The 15,798-nt window shown below is 45.8% G+C and overlaps 1 protein-coding gene across 2 annotated transcripts in view; it reads left to right on the top strand.

Annotated features, from left to right (window-relative positions):
- tim (timeless) overlaps window positions 1-15,798 on the top strand; it is a 67,178-nt gene that overhangs the window by 40,138 nt on the left and 11,242 nt on the right. For both annotated transcript variants that reach the window (XM_065451826.2, XM_065451825.2), the window contains exons 9-16: window positions 3,888-3,957; window positions 4,963-5,192; window positions 7,557-7,657; window positions 8,406-8,589; window positions 11,491-11,553; window positions 11,732-11,867; window positions 14,495-14,794; window positions 15,693-15,767. In XM_065451826.2, the coding sequence (XP_065307898.2) occupies window positions 3,888-3,957; window positions 4,963-5,192; window positions 7,557-7,657; window positions 8,406-8,589; window positions 11,491-11,553; window positions 11,732-11,867; window positions 14,495-14,794; window positions 15,693-15,767 (1,159 nt within the window). The remainder of the gene's footprint in view (window positions 1-3,887; window positions 3,958-4,962; window positions 5,193-7,556; window positions 7,658-8,405; window positions 8,590-11,490; window positions 11,554-11,731; window positions 11,868-14,494; window positions 14,795-15,692; window positions 15,768-15,798) is intronic.

The raw sequence follows: 15,798 nt of genomic DNA, 5'->3' as shown, positions 1-15,798 counted from the left end.
GCCATCCCTTATATCCCCTTAAGCAAACTATATACCCTGGGCCCCTCGTTAGTTTTCTAAGCTCAGGCTCCCTTCCTACCTACCTCTTGAATTTTTTTTTCTTACTTTTCACTTCCCGATTCCCCGTTATTGTACAGTTATCGCACCCGCATCTATGCCAATGTTTTCATGCAGTTCCCACGGCAGTCCAGGGGTGCGTTAGTACACAAAAATCCAGCGATGTCGCTTGGTCATTGGCGACTTCTGCGTACTTCATCGGGGCTTTGGTCTTGTAGAAACAATTGGCACTGCTTTTTCAGCCTAGCTTTGTCTCCTTAAAAAAAGGAAAAAAACACCTCGCTTGCTGTATTCATTGACTATGTTTTGTGTTTGGTGCGCAATGAGAGAGAAAGGCTCTTCACCCGGAACGCGCATTTGTGGGTTCCTAAGAGATAAATCTTCGGGGAATAAGGTTAATCAGGAAAAAAAAGTTAGGGTAGAGAAAGGCAACTTGAAAGGTCCCCACACAAAGGACTCTATAGCCAGGTTGCGGTTGTTTCATTACACCGCAGCCCGTGAGGTTGTACGCAGAGTACGGTCCCCAGCGAAAATAGCAAGTGACGGAGCGCTGAGTCGCTGAATTTCTGTCGGTTAACGCGCCCCGGGCGTCGCTCGACCATGGCCACACGTTTGCGACGGGGACACCCTCCTCCTCGACGTCCCGCCGCCACTACCCGTCCTTACCGGGCCATCTCCTTGTCACCCCTTCGCTTGCCGAGACTGCCGAGTGAGAGTTATGATCTGCTGCAGCAGTGTAATCTCAGACTCTCACGTTTCCTGTAGCGCAGCTCAAGAGTCCAGTTAACTTGTTCACACTCTCTAATCTCTCCCTTTAGTTTCATGGAAACGACTTCGGTTAAAGATGACATTGCTTCAGCCTATCACAGATCTCACTTAGCAGTCGAGCGAGAAGGAGGGTGCCGGTCTGGAAGGGTATTCTGGCCACACATTTGCGGTCTCTTTTTGGTTGTTTGTGAGCTTCTTGTGCTGGTGGTGTGTGTACGTGGGTTCACGTCCTTCGTCCGCTTCGTCGTCCGTCGTTTCGATGCATGACTCTCTGTGTGCTTTTGTTGAGTCGAGAAGTTTTAATTGTACTAGTCGGCAGTTTCGTCTCACTTATGGACGATGAAGGCAAAACACGCACACCCCTGCGTGGCCAACTTTACGATATGTCTTCCTTTTGTAAAGGTCATACTGAACACCGGATAATAAATTTGCGGCAAATATAAATTTAAAAATCGACGTTACGAGAAGCGTTGTGTGCCGAACACCGACGCGCCATTTCCTCGTCCGAAGGGCAGTCCAATAAATGAACATGGTCACGATTGCACTTATTTCCTCAGCATGGAAGAGCTACCCAAAGAAATGCTAACGCTATATCATGAAATCATTCCAAAACTCGTAATGACTTTGTTCCGCTCTTTAAAAAGGGGGAAGCATGCGTGATTTAATTTTGAAACACCAAACTTAGCTAAGTGTTTCATGAACCAACCATGCGTTAGCGACAGCGTGCCCCTATTACTTGTGCAAGAGTACGAAAGAGCGCTTGGCAGCGAGCACGCCAGTTCTGAGTTCGGGAAGCGTAAAAGTGTGCTGCGTTCCAACATTCCACAGCACGCATACGAAAGATAACGACAGGCTAGTCCCAAGTTAGAGCGTCAGAACATGCCCGTGGTGACCGTAAGAACACCCACTTTAGCTGCTTACGTAAAATGCCGCACGCTCGCTTTATTGGGCGCCTAGCTTGCCGTCCCTCCTCGTCTTTTCATACTCTCTCTTCACGTGTTCTTTTCATACTCTGTATTCACGTGTCGTGGCATGAAGAGCGCAACGCCGAGGTTTACGGCATCTTGTTCCTCATAAGACCGCTGTTGTGTGGTCTTTCTTTCTTCTGCTTCAGGGCCGATTGTACCCTTGCGCAATGTAGAGTGTTTGCCTTAGATATAAGCACCCTTACATGACGACCTCTAAGGCGACGCATAAACATAAATACCTCACACCGTGGCCCATGGATTAAGTCGCGTCTTGTTCTTACGCCTTAGTCGATTTATCACATCAATAGGAGGGCGGGAATGAAGGTCCTCACATTTATAACACATTCCCGTCAGCGTCGAGAGAAAATAGACTAGCTAAGTGGTCACTAGAAAAAATACGTAACAGCCAAAGTGTATGAACAAATTCATTGCTTTAAAAGGTGCGGCATGCCTAACGACGTTGGTACGGATGTAAAGAGGAGAAAAAAGAAACCAAATCTATGTGCCAAAGGTAAACATGTTTGCTAGGATAGCTTGCGACGTTTGTTTTACGAAGCGAAGAAAAAAAGATTACCGACGATTACGTTACTTCCTAATGCGAAATTTGAGCGCAGCAAATAAGCTGTTTCACCTTTTCGATAGATTGAGGCAAAGAAATCGAGCAACACATGTATGCGCTATCACAGAATTTTTTTTTTATTTTTCACACGTATTCCTTTAACAAAGACTCCACTAACAGTTCTTGACAGTCATGAAGGAAGCTTTGTGGTCGGAGAAATAGACTGATATATGTTCGACTTGGTACACCAATGCTTGATTCTCAAAGACGAGATCTATACAAGTGCCTCGCGAGGTTGTCACAGCCGTGGGACGCGTTACGAGCGGGAGGAACGGGATGTTCTCCCGCATAAGTGTTAGGAAATTGCTGTTTGTCTTTATGTCAACATTAAAGTCCCCCACTACTAACATCGGTGTGGATCGATGGACGGTTAATGCGAGTTGCAGGAAGTGCACGACGTCTTTCGTGAGTGCGGTAGGGGCGAAGTAGGCAGCTACTACCAGCAAGCCGTTGGGCAACTTTGCGGCGCACAGTTCGCCAACTTCAAAGTTCGAGCCGGCGCTTTGACAACCGGAGACTCGCAGGAAGGGGTGGGAGGGGGGCGGCGTGTACACCCAGCGGCAAACGATGGGGGCAGAAGCGCGTGCAGCAAGCGGACAACACGATAAAGGGAGGAGGGAAGAGATAGCAGCGACTGACTGATGCCGCTGACGCCGATAGTGAGTCAACCCCAGCTGCGGAGTTGGTTTCAGGGACAACGCCGCCGATGCCGACACAAACAATATGATACCCTCGCTTCCGCAGCGCTAAGAACCAGGGGGGGGGGGGGGGGGACCCTTTCCTCCTCTTTCTGCATGGCGGCGACGGTGTTCTATGCAGTCACGTTATCTTGACTCTCTAGCGGCGTCAGCGGCATCCAGCGGTATCAGTCGGTCGCTGCTAGCGCTGGGGGGATGAAAGGGGGGCGGAGCTGGTTACGAGGCCGACGACAACGCCGACGCGAAACCCAGGAACGGACGCCAAAGAGCTGCGCTCTAAAAAACGTTTATGACTAATACTACCTAACCAAAAGTCGCGCTCATTCGTAGAAGTGATACAAGCGTGTAGCTCTGATGAAAAAGGAAGCATCAAGCAGACAAACTTCCTCGTGCAAAATTTACTTCCCTTGGAGTCCTCGAGTATACCATATTCAACTCGGCGCGCCTAAGCACCAGGAAACAGAAAAATAATCAGGAAGGGAGACACGAGGTTAAAGACGTTGTTGCAATCAGTACCGGGTCGAGCCTGTGCCTTTGCGCACATGCGCTTGACATTTTCGTGTATGATTTGGGGATTTCTGCGCATAATGGTATTCCCATTTGCGTAAAAGCTTTCTTTTGGGCTGCTTGACGGCTGTCACGTTGATCCCGTGTATCGTCTCTATGTCTCTTTGTCACCGTGTCTGTACCCGTCAGTTCCTTCGTTGATTCTTCCCCCTCACAATGTCGCACGTGCGCATTTTCTTTTCTTTCTTCCACAAATTTATTTCTCTACAGCAACATGCTTCAGAACTTCACAATCAGCTTTCTGCACAGCGGATATGGACCTCTGGTGACTGAACTTATGGTGAGCATAAACAATGACTACTAATTTTTTTCCTCTGTATATTCCTACACGGCGATTTCCTACACCGCAATTGTTTTTATATAAAACGACCCACTCAATTTTTTTAGTATGTGCACTTGTATGCGTACCTCACAACACTTAGTTAAACAAGATGCGAAGCTGCGAGTGTGATAAGCACCACAGTTATCAGCAAAATATACGTGTGTCATGCTTTGCAAGAGCCATCTGACGGCTCTGCGAAAGCAGAGTCTGGATTTAGAAAACTCGTGTAGAACAGCGGTGATAACGGCGCTGATTATCGCGCAAGAAGGAGCGTTGAAAATATCCGAAGTCATTCGCTCATATCTGTATAGGTTGTTGATATCTGTGAGGTGTGTGCATGTAGACTTAAATGCCGCATGTAAGGGGCATACATTAAGGAGCAAAAAAAATCACTGTTGGTATTATAGATCTCAAATGCTTTTATAACCTATCTTGAGATAAGCGAGACTATACCATGAACAGCGGAAAAAAGGTCCGTCAGAAACGGGTCAGCAATATAAACTTATGTGCCAAAATTATGACGAGCGAAATCATTCGCGCTTTCTTTCGAGATAAACTGTGACAAAAAAAATGCCGTCAGCTTTCTAACACGCATGCAGATCGCTACACTACAAACATCCCTAAGGAAAATACTGCCTATCCTCATCATCGTTCCTCATATCTTCCTTTTCACCTCTTGTCTTTCCCTCCGAGCAGAGTAGCAGGATATAAGACTGTTACTCCAGGCCGACCTCTCTGCTGTTCCCCAAATAAACCAACCTCTCCATCTCTCTTTATCTCTCAAAGGAACGTTATCAAAGCATTATCCGACCTTCCAGTTGACCTTTCTTCAGAGCCGGCCCGGTACAACTCTTCCAATCTCCACAGACTTGAAATGAACGACCCGAACGTTGAGCGTGAGCCTGCGCACTGGACTTGTAGCGTTTCCGAGCACGCGGCGTGCATTTCGATTGGTTTCCGCAGAGGGTGAACCACGAGCAGGGCTCGAGCCTGATCGACCGCTGCCACTTTCTGTGGGTGGTGGGATACTTCACGGGACTGGCCACCGCGCTGGGCCTGTCCCTGCACCACGTGCGGCCTGTGCTCTCGATCGAGGTGGTCGGTCTGCTCGTCTTCGAGGCCATCGCCGTCTGCCAAGAGCTGGACATGCCGCAGCACCAGTCGGCCGAGGGATCCAAGCTGCTCAAAAAGAGGTACGAATAATGTTGCTCGCCAGAAATCGCACACACTCGACTATTTTCCACTGCCTAAGAAGGAGCGGTAGCTTAGTGGCTATGGCGTTGCGCCAACTGCTGAGCTTGTGAATTCGGTTTCGGACGCGGCGGCCATATTTCTACGGAGTCGAGGTACAAAAACACTCGTGTACTTAGACAGCACGCCAAAAAAATAGTAGGCGACCCTCATCTTTGACTTAGGTGTCTCTTAGTGGCACTCGCACCTCGGCGTTGGTGTTCTTTAGGTTAGCTTCAGGCGAACGCAACGCACGAACCGAACTGGCAGGCAACTGTTTTCCGTTATTTATGCGGTTAGGTATCACGCCGCCGTCTTGTGTGTGACGTCAATAATGACGTCATTATTCCCGCCTTCTACTTCCGGGTTTCCAGGAATTTCGCCAAAGTCGTGCTCAACTGGCGGGTCTCTAAAGTCTCCGATTGTGTGCTTTGGTGTGCGGTTATCGATTATTTATAATGAACTCTAATTATTCCAGACACTTCAGTAATTCAAGCTTTACTAAACTTATGCTCTGGTATCATATCTCTAATGAAACCCACGAATTTCGTACTGTACTATTTTTTTCGATCTTTTCTGATTTATTTTGAATTTCTTACCCGGTCGTCTCGGGAGGTGAACCGGAAATGCTGCGCAAGAAACAAGAGTGTCACTCGATGCTCGTGCAGCTAAAAAAACCCAGTTGGTCAAATTTAATCCGGAGTCACCCACCACGACGTGCCTCGTGATCATATTGTGGTTTCGGCGCGTAAAACCCCAGCATATAGCTTTTAAAGCAAAGCTTTTATTTTTTGCGAGCCCTCTCCCGGAATTTCCTGACCGCAGCTGCTGAGTGCTACTGCTGGGTTGCCGAATAGTTCACACTTTAAAAAGAAGAACGGATTACATGCCCGACAGAGGGACAGAGCATAGGTTCCCCAGCAAAGCAGCCCAACGTTTTGATTCCAATAGGTCGCAATCGCACGTACACTTCGATCGTTACAGCGCCAGCTAGTTCTTTGAGATGATCGCCGCGTCTGTCACATTGCATAGCACGAATGTGCGAGAGCACAAACGCGCTTGCCAGTTGCTCTTGCACCAAAGACGCAGGAGTGACATGGGCGAATTTGACGCGAAAACAAAAATTGTCAAGAAAGAGCTTTGTCAACTCGGCCCCCGATTCCTACGGAATGTTTATATCCACCCTTATGTCCCCGTTCCCCCTCGCCCGTACAGAGTAGCAGGCTAGAGCACTTTAGCTCAGACCAACCTCTCTGCCTTCTTTCAATTAAATTATCTCTCTCTCTTATATCCGCCCGGTCATTGCCGCCGAGAGCGCATTATTTCTAAATAATATGGACTTTTTAAACATATTTAGCACATTGTTTTCATGCTGAAGGTAGAGGAACTCCGAACGTTGGCAAACTAAACCGTTATTCTTCGATAGCAGACATGGCGAATGTTTTTTCTGTTTGTTCTATGCGGATATGCCAAGCACGCTACCGGGCTGTCTGAGGGCTCTTTGCTACCCATCATACGAAATTAGATAACCGGCAAACGGTAGTTTATGGCCAACGCAAGTAGATATACCAATTTACGTCGCATGCAAGTCGGTTGTAACAATACGTGAATTAAACGTAATACTGAATCTGCTACGTGTAGTCTTATAATTAAGCCAATACAAGGGTTCAGAGTTCAGCTGTTGGAAGTGAGTCTGCGTCAACAACCACTAATGATTTATGACAGCTGCCACCAGCCAGGATTGTCACCACCCCTGATTTTCCTACATACAAGTATGGATCGGCGAGTCAGGAACGTCCAACAGTAATTAAAGTCGTGCGGGCCTATTGTTAATCAGTCTTCCGAAGCCTGTTCACCCATTCTTATTTGTACGCATTCTCTATATAAACTTCTCTTTTGCGAAGTCCGCACCTCCGTTTTTTGGTCTGGTTGCTTTGGCGGAGAACTCCCAGTATCTGCGACCTCCTGCGCCTATCGCAACATCGCTAGACCAATAAAAAAGCAAAAACTGTGAGATTGCATTTTTATCGGAATTCCATGGTTTCAAAATGTGTCGTATGGGTCAGCAGGGTATTATATATATATATATATATATATATATATATATATATATATATATATATATATATATATATATATACATGTATATATATATATACATGTATATATATATATATATATATATATATATATATATATATATATATATATATATATATATATATATATATATATATAAAGCGTAATATATATAAATATATATATATATATATTACGCTTTTGTAATCTCACAGCGCCAGCATGACAGTCATCATGTTCCTTTCCAGGTACCACCTTGTGGTTCGCGCTTTCCGCGAATTCATCGCCGCCATCGGAACGTACAACAGCCGCTTCAAGGGCGTCGGTGACGACATGCGTCGGCTTTGCGGTAAGTAGACCGGCGCTGACAGTGGCACCCTTCACAATAACTGCCGTAGATGCGATGTACTTTTTTTCTATAGCCCAGCCACTCCCGCGACGCTCCCGTGTTTTTCTAGCCACGGCAATTGCTAACATTACCGTTCTACTAGATGTACTAGAATCCATGTCGATTGTTGTAACACACAAATATGGATGAAGCCATGCCTTATCACCTGCAAAGGCTAATAATCACTCCCGCGCACGAACACTCGCATCCACTCGTACATTCACCTATAATTCTATCTCGCCTAACTGAATTAGATGAAACGGCAAATTGTCATCCACCCAAATGTAGCTCGAAGCTACAAAGGAAACCCATGCGGGTTTCTCACAAAGTTTCGCAGTTGAGAAAGAAATTGGTCCTGATCCGGAATCGTCCTAGTCCTGAATCCTCCTAGTCTGGATCATCCTGGTCCGGGATCATCCTGGTCCGGGATAGTCCTGGTCCGGGATAGTCCTGGTCTGGGATCGCTCTGGCTCGAGATCGTCCTGGTCTGGGATCGCCCTGGATTCCCTACAAGCACGAATTTTTTTTTCAACTGCGAAGCTTTCTTTCTGAAAAATATGCAAGGGTTTACTTTGTAGCATCGTGCTACATTCGGGTGGATGAGAATTTTCCTTCATGAACCTCTCTTTCCCTTGCGGAATTCCGCAGAACTGATTGTCATATTAATTGAATGTGACCTCCCTGATAATACGAGTGCCCTTGTCCACAGTGTCTCTGGCCCGTCTGGAAGACCTTCGCAATATTCCGCTACTGCTGATCCGCAAGTGGAACGCCATGCCGAGCCAGATACTTGTGGACCTTATCATCACCAACCATCTGTTACTTCTAATTCTGGAGTATGCCCAAAAGACAGAGGGCGGCCTGGACATCGACATACTCGGACATCTGTCGCAGTATGTGTTATTTCCGTTGACTTCTCCTTCCGCTAAACTATACTAAAGCCAAAAAAGGTCATCTGAATACCTGAGTAAAGATCATAGTAGTGTGTTGCTTTGCAAACAAAGAAGCGATAAACTGGCACGTCGGACAAGGCAACACTAAATATTTATTGCAGAATAAATATATGCAGGAGCAAGACGAGAACGAAATAGAATACAAGAAAAACTATAGATTGGAAGATAAAAATTTCCGGGAGCCACAACCTTAGTTGAGCGCGACGTGACGCGAATGATTCTTGTTAAGTTTGAAAAAGGGTTCTCACGAATCGTGTTTATTTTCTGGAGCGAAACGGCGGCCGAAGTTGTAACGTGTGTGGGAATTGGTGGTATATGAAGCGGGAACAACACAGTTATTGAAGGTGAAATGTCTTACTAAACTGAAGTGCTATAATTATTTATGTGCATTATGTTAGATTCCGTCACATGTGCACAGCGCTTCGACATTAAATTATTCTATGTCCACTGGTTCACTGGTTTCATTGATTTGTAGCGCTCACCTTCGACAATCCGCTCTCGTTCTAGTAGGGCAGTGTGGGCCTCAGACATCCGAGCCACATAACGACGACGGGCGGCCTCGGTACACTTACGCTTATGTTCCTAAACTCGGCTGGGTTCCTACAACTAGAGTCCTTCAATGCTTTTGAAGGACTCTGCTGCAACTGAAAAGCATTGAAGGACTCTGCTACAACTAAGATGACCGAACCCGTAGGATGCCAAGCGTTACCGTGTCCATACTTTATTTTTCAAAATGGTTTTTATACTCGAAATCTACGCTTTGGGTATCAATCAATCAATCAATCAAAAAATCGTTGTCGCGCCGAACGCTGCGTTGCTCGACGCTCACCGCGTCCGATGCGGGGGGTGACGCCGCGAGCGACGGCGCGAGTTGGAGCCTAGTTTCTCCTCTGTCGTGACGTCACGGTGTCACGTGGTATTGAAGGCGACACCGCCGCGCCTGAGGAGCTGGGTTGAGCTCTCGTAATATGCGAAGTACGCCCAGGATGCGAAGCATAGTAGCCTTTATTTCAACGCGACAGCGTTAAGGAGCTCGTGTCGCAGAAAAGCCGGTGTCGTCGGTGTCTGCGGCGTTGCACTTCATGAATAAATCGTTGTCGCGCCGAACGCTGCGTTGCTCGACGCTCACCGCGTCCGATGCGGGGGGTGACGCCGCGAGCGACGGCGCGAGTTGGAGCCCGGTTTCTCCTCTGTCGTGACGTCACGGCGTCACGTGGTATTGAAGGCGACACCGCCGCGCCTGAGGAGCTGGGTTGAGCTCTCGTAATATGCTTCGCATAAAATAAGCTTTATTTAAATACAAGGAATGCGTAGAAAATTGTTGGACCAATAGCCCATGTAGGTAGTATCAGGTCCAATACAGAAAAAAAAACACATATAGGTCAACCACGTACAGTCGAGTGCAAAAGTTTAAGGACCAGAGTTGCAGCTAAATTTCTTTTTATTACGATAGCAATTATATGTACATTCCAGGCGGACTTCTGCCGTCGCTGTGAGGTTCCGTATGAGTGAAAGTGTGTCAGCATGGTGTCAGGATGAGCCGGCAAACGCGGTTCAATCTCGCATGCGCGAGCGAGGAACGCAGCCCTGCGTGCCCTCTCCTGTGGCGCCCGAGGCAGAGGGGTGAGGCGAGGGAGGAGAGGCGTTCTTCTCCGGCGGCTGCTACGGTGTCTCGATGTCCTCCTCGCCCTCCGCTCCGTACAGAGTGGACACAACCGTGGCGTCTACTACGGCGTTGGTTACGCGAATCGCGGACGCCGTAGGGACGCGTTGCCGGCGCTCGTGTGCCTTGAAAACGGTCTGCAACGTGGCTAAAGTGCGCGCCCACGCTGGCCTCATCTTCAAAGCGATCTGCGATGTTTGCGTAGTGCGCGTAGTGCCCGTAGCTTCGTACGCGCTGTGCTTTCGACGTTTCGTACGCATTGAAGCGACATATGCACGAAGGTCAATTGGTTCGCGGCTGCTGCCACGATTCCTCCAGCGTTTTCACAGGCAGTTTTCGCTGTCCTCGAGCGATGTGTGTTCATGTTTACCTGTGCGCGCGTGACACCATACTGGTTAATTTAGTTAAAACACGTTGACGGGCTAGTTGGTTTGAATCCATGATAGAATTTGTAAGCGCGACTGAAGAAGGATGTAGAAAGAAGGAGACACACAAAGACAGCGATGTCTTCGTGCGCCTGCTTCTTTCTACGTCCTTGTTCAGTCACGCTTACGCATTCTATCATTGTAATTTCGTTAGTAAGCGAATGTTTACAACTTCATACGGCCGATAAAACAACTGTCCTTACTTCGTACAGCTATCTACTAATTTGCTATCTGCGTGCACCTTGCATTTGTGATAATATTGCTATATCAGTTTTTCGGCACAATTTATCTAAGATTTTGCGGATGCGAACGCGTTCATTCTTCTGATGAGTAATACGTTCAATGTCGCATATTTTCTGTTGCAAGTGAGCACTCATCACAGTTTTCTTTAAATCTTTCGCACAGTCCTTAGCGCTCTTTCAAGTTATTCGATCCACAAAAATTATTTTAAAACAGTTTAGATCAATGAGACCTAATACTTCTGATTTGGCATCATTTTCGTACATGTTGATAAATTTTAACAGGGAAAAGACTAAGAGACGCCAAAATGCCATTTGCATTCGTACAAAAATGTCATGGGGAGGTTCGTCAGGTACAATCGTTCTCAACAGTTCGATTTTACAACCAACTTTCCCAGATCTGTGTTTAACGGCAGCGTTCGTGCACACATCTGAAACTTGTTTGTTCCGAGTATGAACTAAATTCTTTGAACGGTTGCCAACGAAGCGCTGCTTCTTTCTCTCTCTCTCCCAGGTTTGCAACAGTCGAGGTGATGGAAAGATACGGTGTGGTGTTGAAAGATTACCGAAAAAACAGGTAAATCACGGCTCACTCGAACTAATTTGCTAAGGCACGTTTTGTAAAATAGCACACGCATTCAAATTATTTCAAATGTAATATCTACATGAAAAGGTTGCAATCCTAGAAAGAATAGCCAAAGCATACCAATGCTAAAATAATACGTCAAGCTGTAATTCCTCTTTCTTTTTTTCAGCGTACTCGTCAACGATTGCGTCTTCACGATGATGCATCACGTTGCTGGAGACCTAAAGCGTCCGGAAGCACTCTTCCATCCGAGTATTCTATCTTCTTTCGTCAACATCTTGAATGAAGGAGCCGAAATTCCCGAGGTACGTCCATGCGACAGTGAGATATCGTATCACGCAGCTTATACATTTGTTAAACTCTACAAATCAGCCACGTCAGTTATGTTAAATAATCTAACACACATGCTAACCATACATACGTTTTGTAAACAATCAGTGCGTCACAAGCGTTACGTGAAACAATTATTACACTCAGCGGGATATATAAGCTGACACTAAAAACCGGTTAAAAGAGCGGACCAATGGCTCAAAACTCAACTGAATGACCACGTGATGACTTATGCTAGTATGCCGACGAAAAACTGTGAGCAGCGAAATGCAAGAAAGGACGAACAAGAGTACTACAGGACGCTTCTACAAAAATAGTACCAGCAGATACTTTCCCATTAATACGTATGGTAAAAAGGCCAACATGTTACATTTAGATATTAAGTTTGCTTCAAATTGGAATAGAGCAAACTACAGGTCAATGCAACTACTGGTAGATGCATCTGCAGATGGAGCCAACTATAAATAGAAACAACTACAAATAAGTGTAGTGGCTTCTCCTCATCAAGGTGATGCATGTGGCAGTGCACGCTTTACAGAGCAAAAAGCAAGTTTACAGTGTGATAGCTTCTCCTCGCCATCAGAAGCCACATGGCGATGCACGCTTTACAGGAGACAAAACAATAAATGGTCTGCGATGGATCCGGGAGAGGACAGCATTGCGGGTAGGAAGGGCCAACCTCACGAGAGTGCTGCATAGTCAGACCACTGCGAACAGGATAAAAAAGCCTCATATTCCAATCACACAGAAATAAAATTATTATTGAATCCCAAATGTACCCACATTTTTCATAAACGAAATATAAGTCGCTTCCATAGTCTGATCAAAAATAAGTGATACGGAAAAATAAAATACTGTCTCTACACACCGGTCAGCATGAAGCAGGGAAAGGTTTGCAGCACGTAGGTGGTCTATCGCATATCACAGATAATGAAGCATATGTTGTTCATCATTTCTTTTGTTTGTTTGTTTTTTATGGGGGAGGGGGGGGGCACATTTATGTGTTCTAGCTTGGCTTTGTCTATTTCTACACGAAGGCGTAGACATATAAACGTTTATTTGAACGCAAACTGTTACAGATATAGAAATATTTCGTACTCTATACTTTCACGACAGCGAAAACAACGGTCCATGTGCTAACCGTGTATGCAAAGAAAAAAGCAAGCGGTTTGTCGATAGCGAAGGTTCGGGTGAAATGATTAGCTCGTCAAATTAACATCTAATTTTTTGGAAGTTTTCAAAACGTGCATACGTACGTGAGTCGGCTGTCCTTATAAATTTGTGCGGTAAAGCATTGTAGTCTTACAGCGAGACGATATGCCCAGTAACTAACACGCCATTTGGTGTGATGTCTTGATTGTCTCAGCCGAGCTCTGGTAGCCAGTACTTTGGCTCAGCTTCTTGTCATATTTCCAACGCTAAGCCCCACAACAGATTTTTTCCTGCTCATTAAACCTCTCACAAAATCATCAAGTACTGCAGGTAGAAAACCGTTGGGGGTGAAAGGTTGCAAAGCAAAAAAAAAAAAATCTTAACTGCAATAAAATTCAGTTGTCGGCCTTTGCTCTCAACAGGTTTGCTTGAAATATGCGGCCATCGCACACTGCAAGCAGGTAATGTAGGGCGTTTCCGGCTAGAGGATAATGACCAACGAAGTTCTGGGATAATCATGTCAAAAATGTTGTAATCAAACTGAGCCAAATAACAGGTGTAATAGGCCGATTAAGGTACATTCTTCCTACGCACATCAAACTCTTGCTATATAATTCCCTTTTTTATTCACACTTGAACTATTGTCAGTTAGTGTGGGGAAACACGACAACCAGCAATCTAGAGCATATTTACTTAGTACAGAAAAAATATCTCCGACATACATATAATGCTCCCTACACTGCATCGACAACAACTTTCTTCATGAACACCGGTGTAATTCCAGCGTATAATTTGTACAAATATCGATTAAGTCGTGTCTATAAGGCAGAAGTCTATAAGAATATTTTTAATCTACATAAACACGCCCAATTGCAAACTAGACCACCACTATATAGCACAAGACACTTCGAAGACTGGGCAGTACCGACACCAAGGTCAAACTATGGGAAACAGTGTCTGAGGTATACATTACCCACACTCCTAAACTATTACAATTCGGTTGGTTTCAATCTGTTCTCTTCCTCTCTCAATGAGCTCCGGCTGATGTACGCGATTGATTTGTAATACTTCTATGACCACTATATGTATATTTTTCTTTGATAATCTTCGTGACTTCTTGAGTAATGTATATGATGTGCAAAATTATGTATATACGGTATAAATGCGTATATTTGAATGAAAGAATGTGATGCTGCCTCTGCCCAAATGAGGGATGGGGGACTTGTCAAGCTGTTCAATGGACAGCTTTTTTTCCTCCACCCCTCCATCTGTATCTTACAAGATCTGTACCTTACAAGATGGAAAATAAACTTTCATTTCATTTCATTTCATTTCAAGTTGCAATTAAAAAAATAGAAAATGAGTGAAATAGGCTGTATAGCCTTGCTAAAAATACAACGACGCTTTCCGCAATGCAACTGCAACGCTCGCGCGCGTGTACGTGCTGCAGCTGTACGAAGACCTGGTGGGCTACGTGATGAATCGGTACCTAAAGCTCGCCGGACGTAACCCAGAGCTGTACTCGGAGAACATACCTGGCATGCAGCGCAGCGGTTCGGCATCCAGCACCCAGCCGCTGGTAGTGCCGCCATTCTACGACGACGACAGCAGCGACAGCAGCGACTGTAGCGACGAGGGCGACGACAACGCGCTCTACTGGTGCTTCCTCCAGTTCGAGTACGACAGCGACCCCGTCGGCCAGATCGTCGAGCACCTGCGCCGGAACGACGTGCGCCGCACCCGCAGAGAGGTACACTGCAAAAACACTGCGAACTGCGCGAGCTGGCATATCACTTAATAGAGGTGTAATGATGAAGAAGAAAAGCGGATGTCGCGGCCCAGCCACTTGCCACAATAAAGGAACGCGGAGAGACAGCACAATCAAATCAGTGCACAGTGCAAACATAACGAAAAGCTTGTTTGTATTTTCCTTCCTTTTAAACTTTTCTTTAGTGCACTTACTTTTTCCGCCGTAAAGTGTGCAGTCTGGCCTGCCACAGCTATGGCCTGCGGAAAGCACTTTTGTGATAGGCGGTAGACAAGGGAGAAATAAATTTCCCTAGTTCGCACCTGAACCTTATCGGGAGGCGGTTGTCAAGGTTGTCAGGCCAGTCTAATAAAATATCTAAGGTTAACACCTCGTTTGTTGATACAAACGCACGTAATTGAATCGACAAAAAAACGCGGCCGCTTTTTGGTGGCAAGAAGACAGCGCCGTCGTATAGGTCTTATATAGACAATGCAGGTTTTGATCATACCCTCACCTTATGGAAAGCCACCACTCGTGGCTTTCCATTTGAAACCACCTGAACCGAAAGCAATCTCAAACTATGAGCGAACAGCCGTTCATCCTCTTGGAGATGAACGATAGCGAGAGATGAAGGCCCCGCTGGCGTCTTATTGCAAGCGAGCTAGATATTGCCTGAGGTTCTTGTGGTTTAGAGTTCTGCGGTTTATTCTACATAATTAACGTCAAGTGTTCGCACGAAAAGTAGATAATTGTGTCGCGTGTTCACGTAAAATGTAACCTGTAAATTACTGAAGACATTCCTAAAGAAAATTTTAAACCACACATTTGCGGCAGCAGTGCTGGTGAATGCCAGAGAAATTTATTTATTCGTGGACGTTTGCTTGTGAATTTCTTGCAGATACTGGACCAGCTGAAGTACAAGCGTGTCATCTCGAATTCTCAATGTGAAAATTTGGAACAAAAAGAAAAACAGGTGAGACAGAAGCCGAATGCGCCCGGTTTGA

This window comes from Dermacentor albipictus, chromosome 1 (genome assembly GCF_038994185.2).
Source record: "Dermacentor albipictus isolate Rhodes 1998 colony chromosome 1, USDA_Dalb.pri_finalv2, whole genome shotgun sequence".
NCBI classification, from domain to species: Eukaryota; Metazoa; Arthropoda; class Arachnida; order Ixodida; family Ixodidae; genus Dermacentor; species Dermacentor albipictus.
The sequence above is the reverse complement of the archived record's forward strand: the minus strand, read 5'-3'. Positions and strand labels throughout refer to the sequence as shown.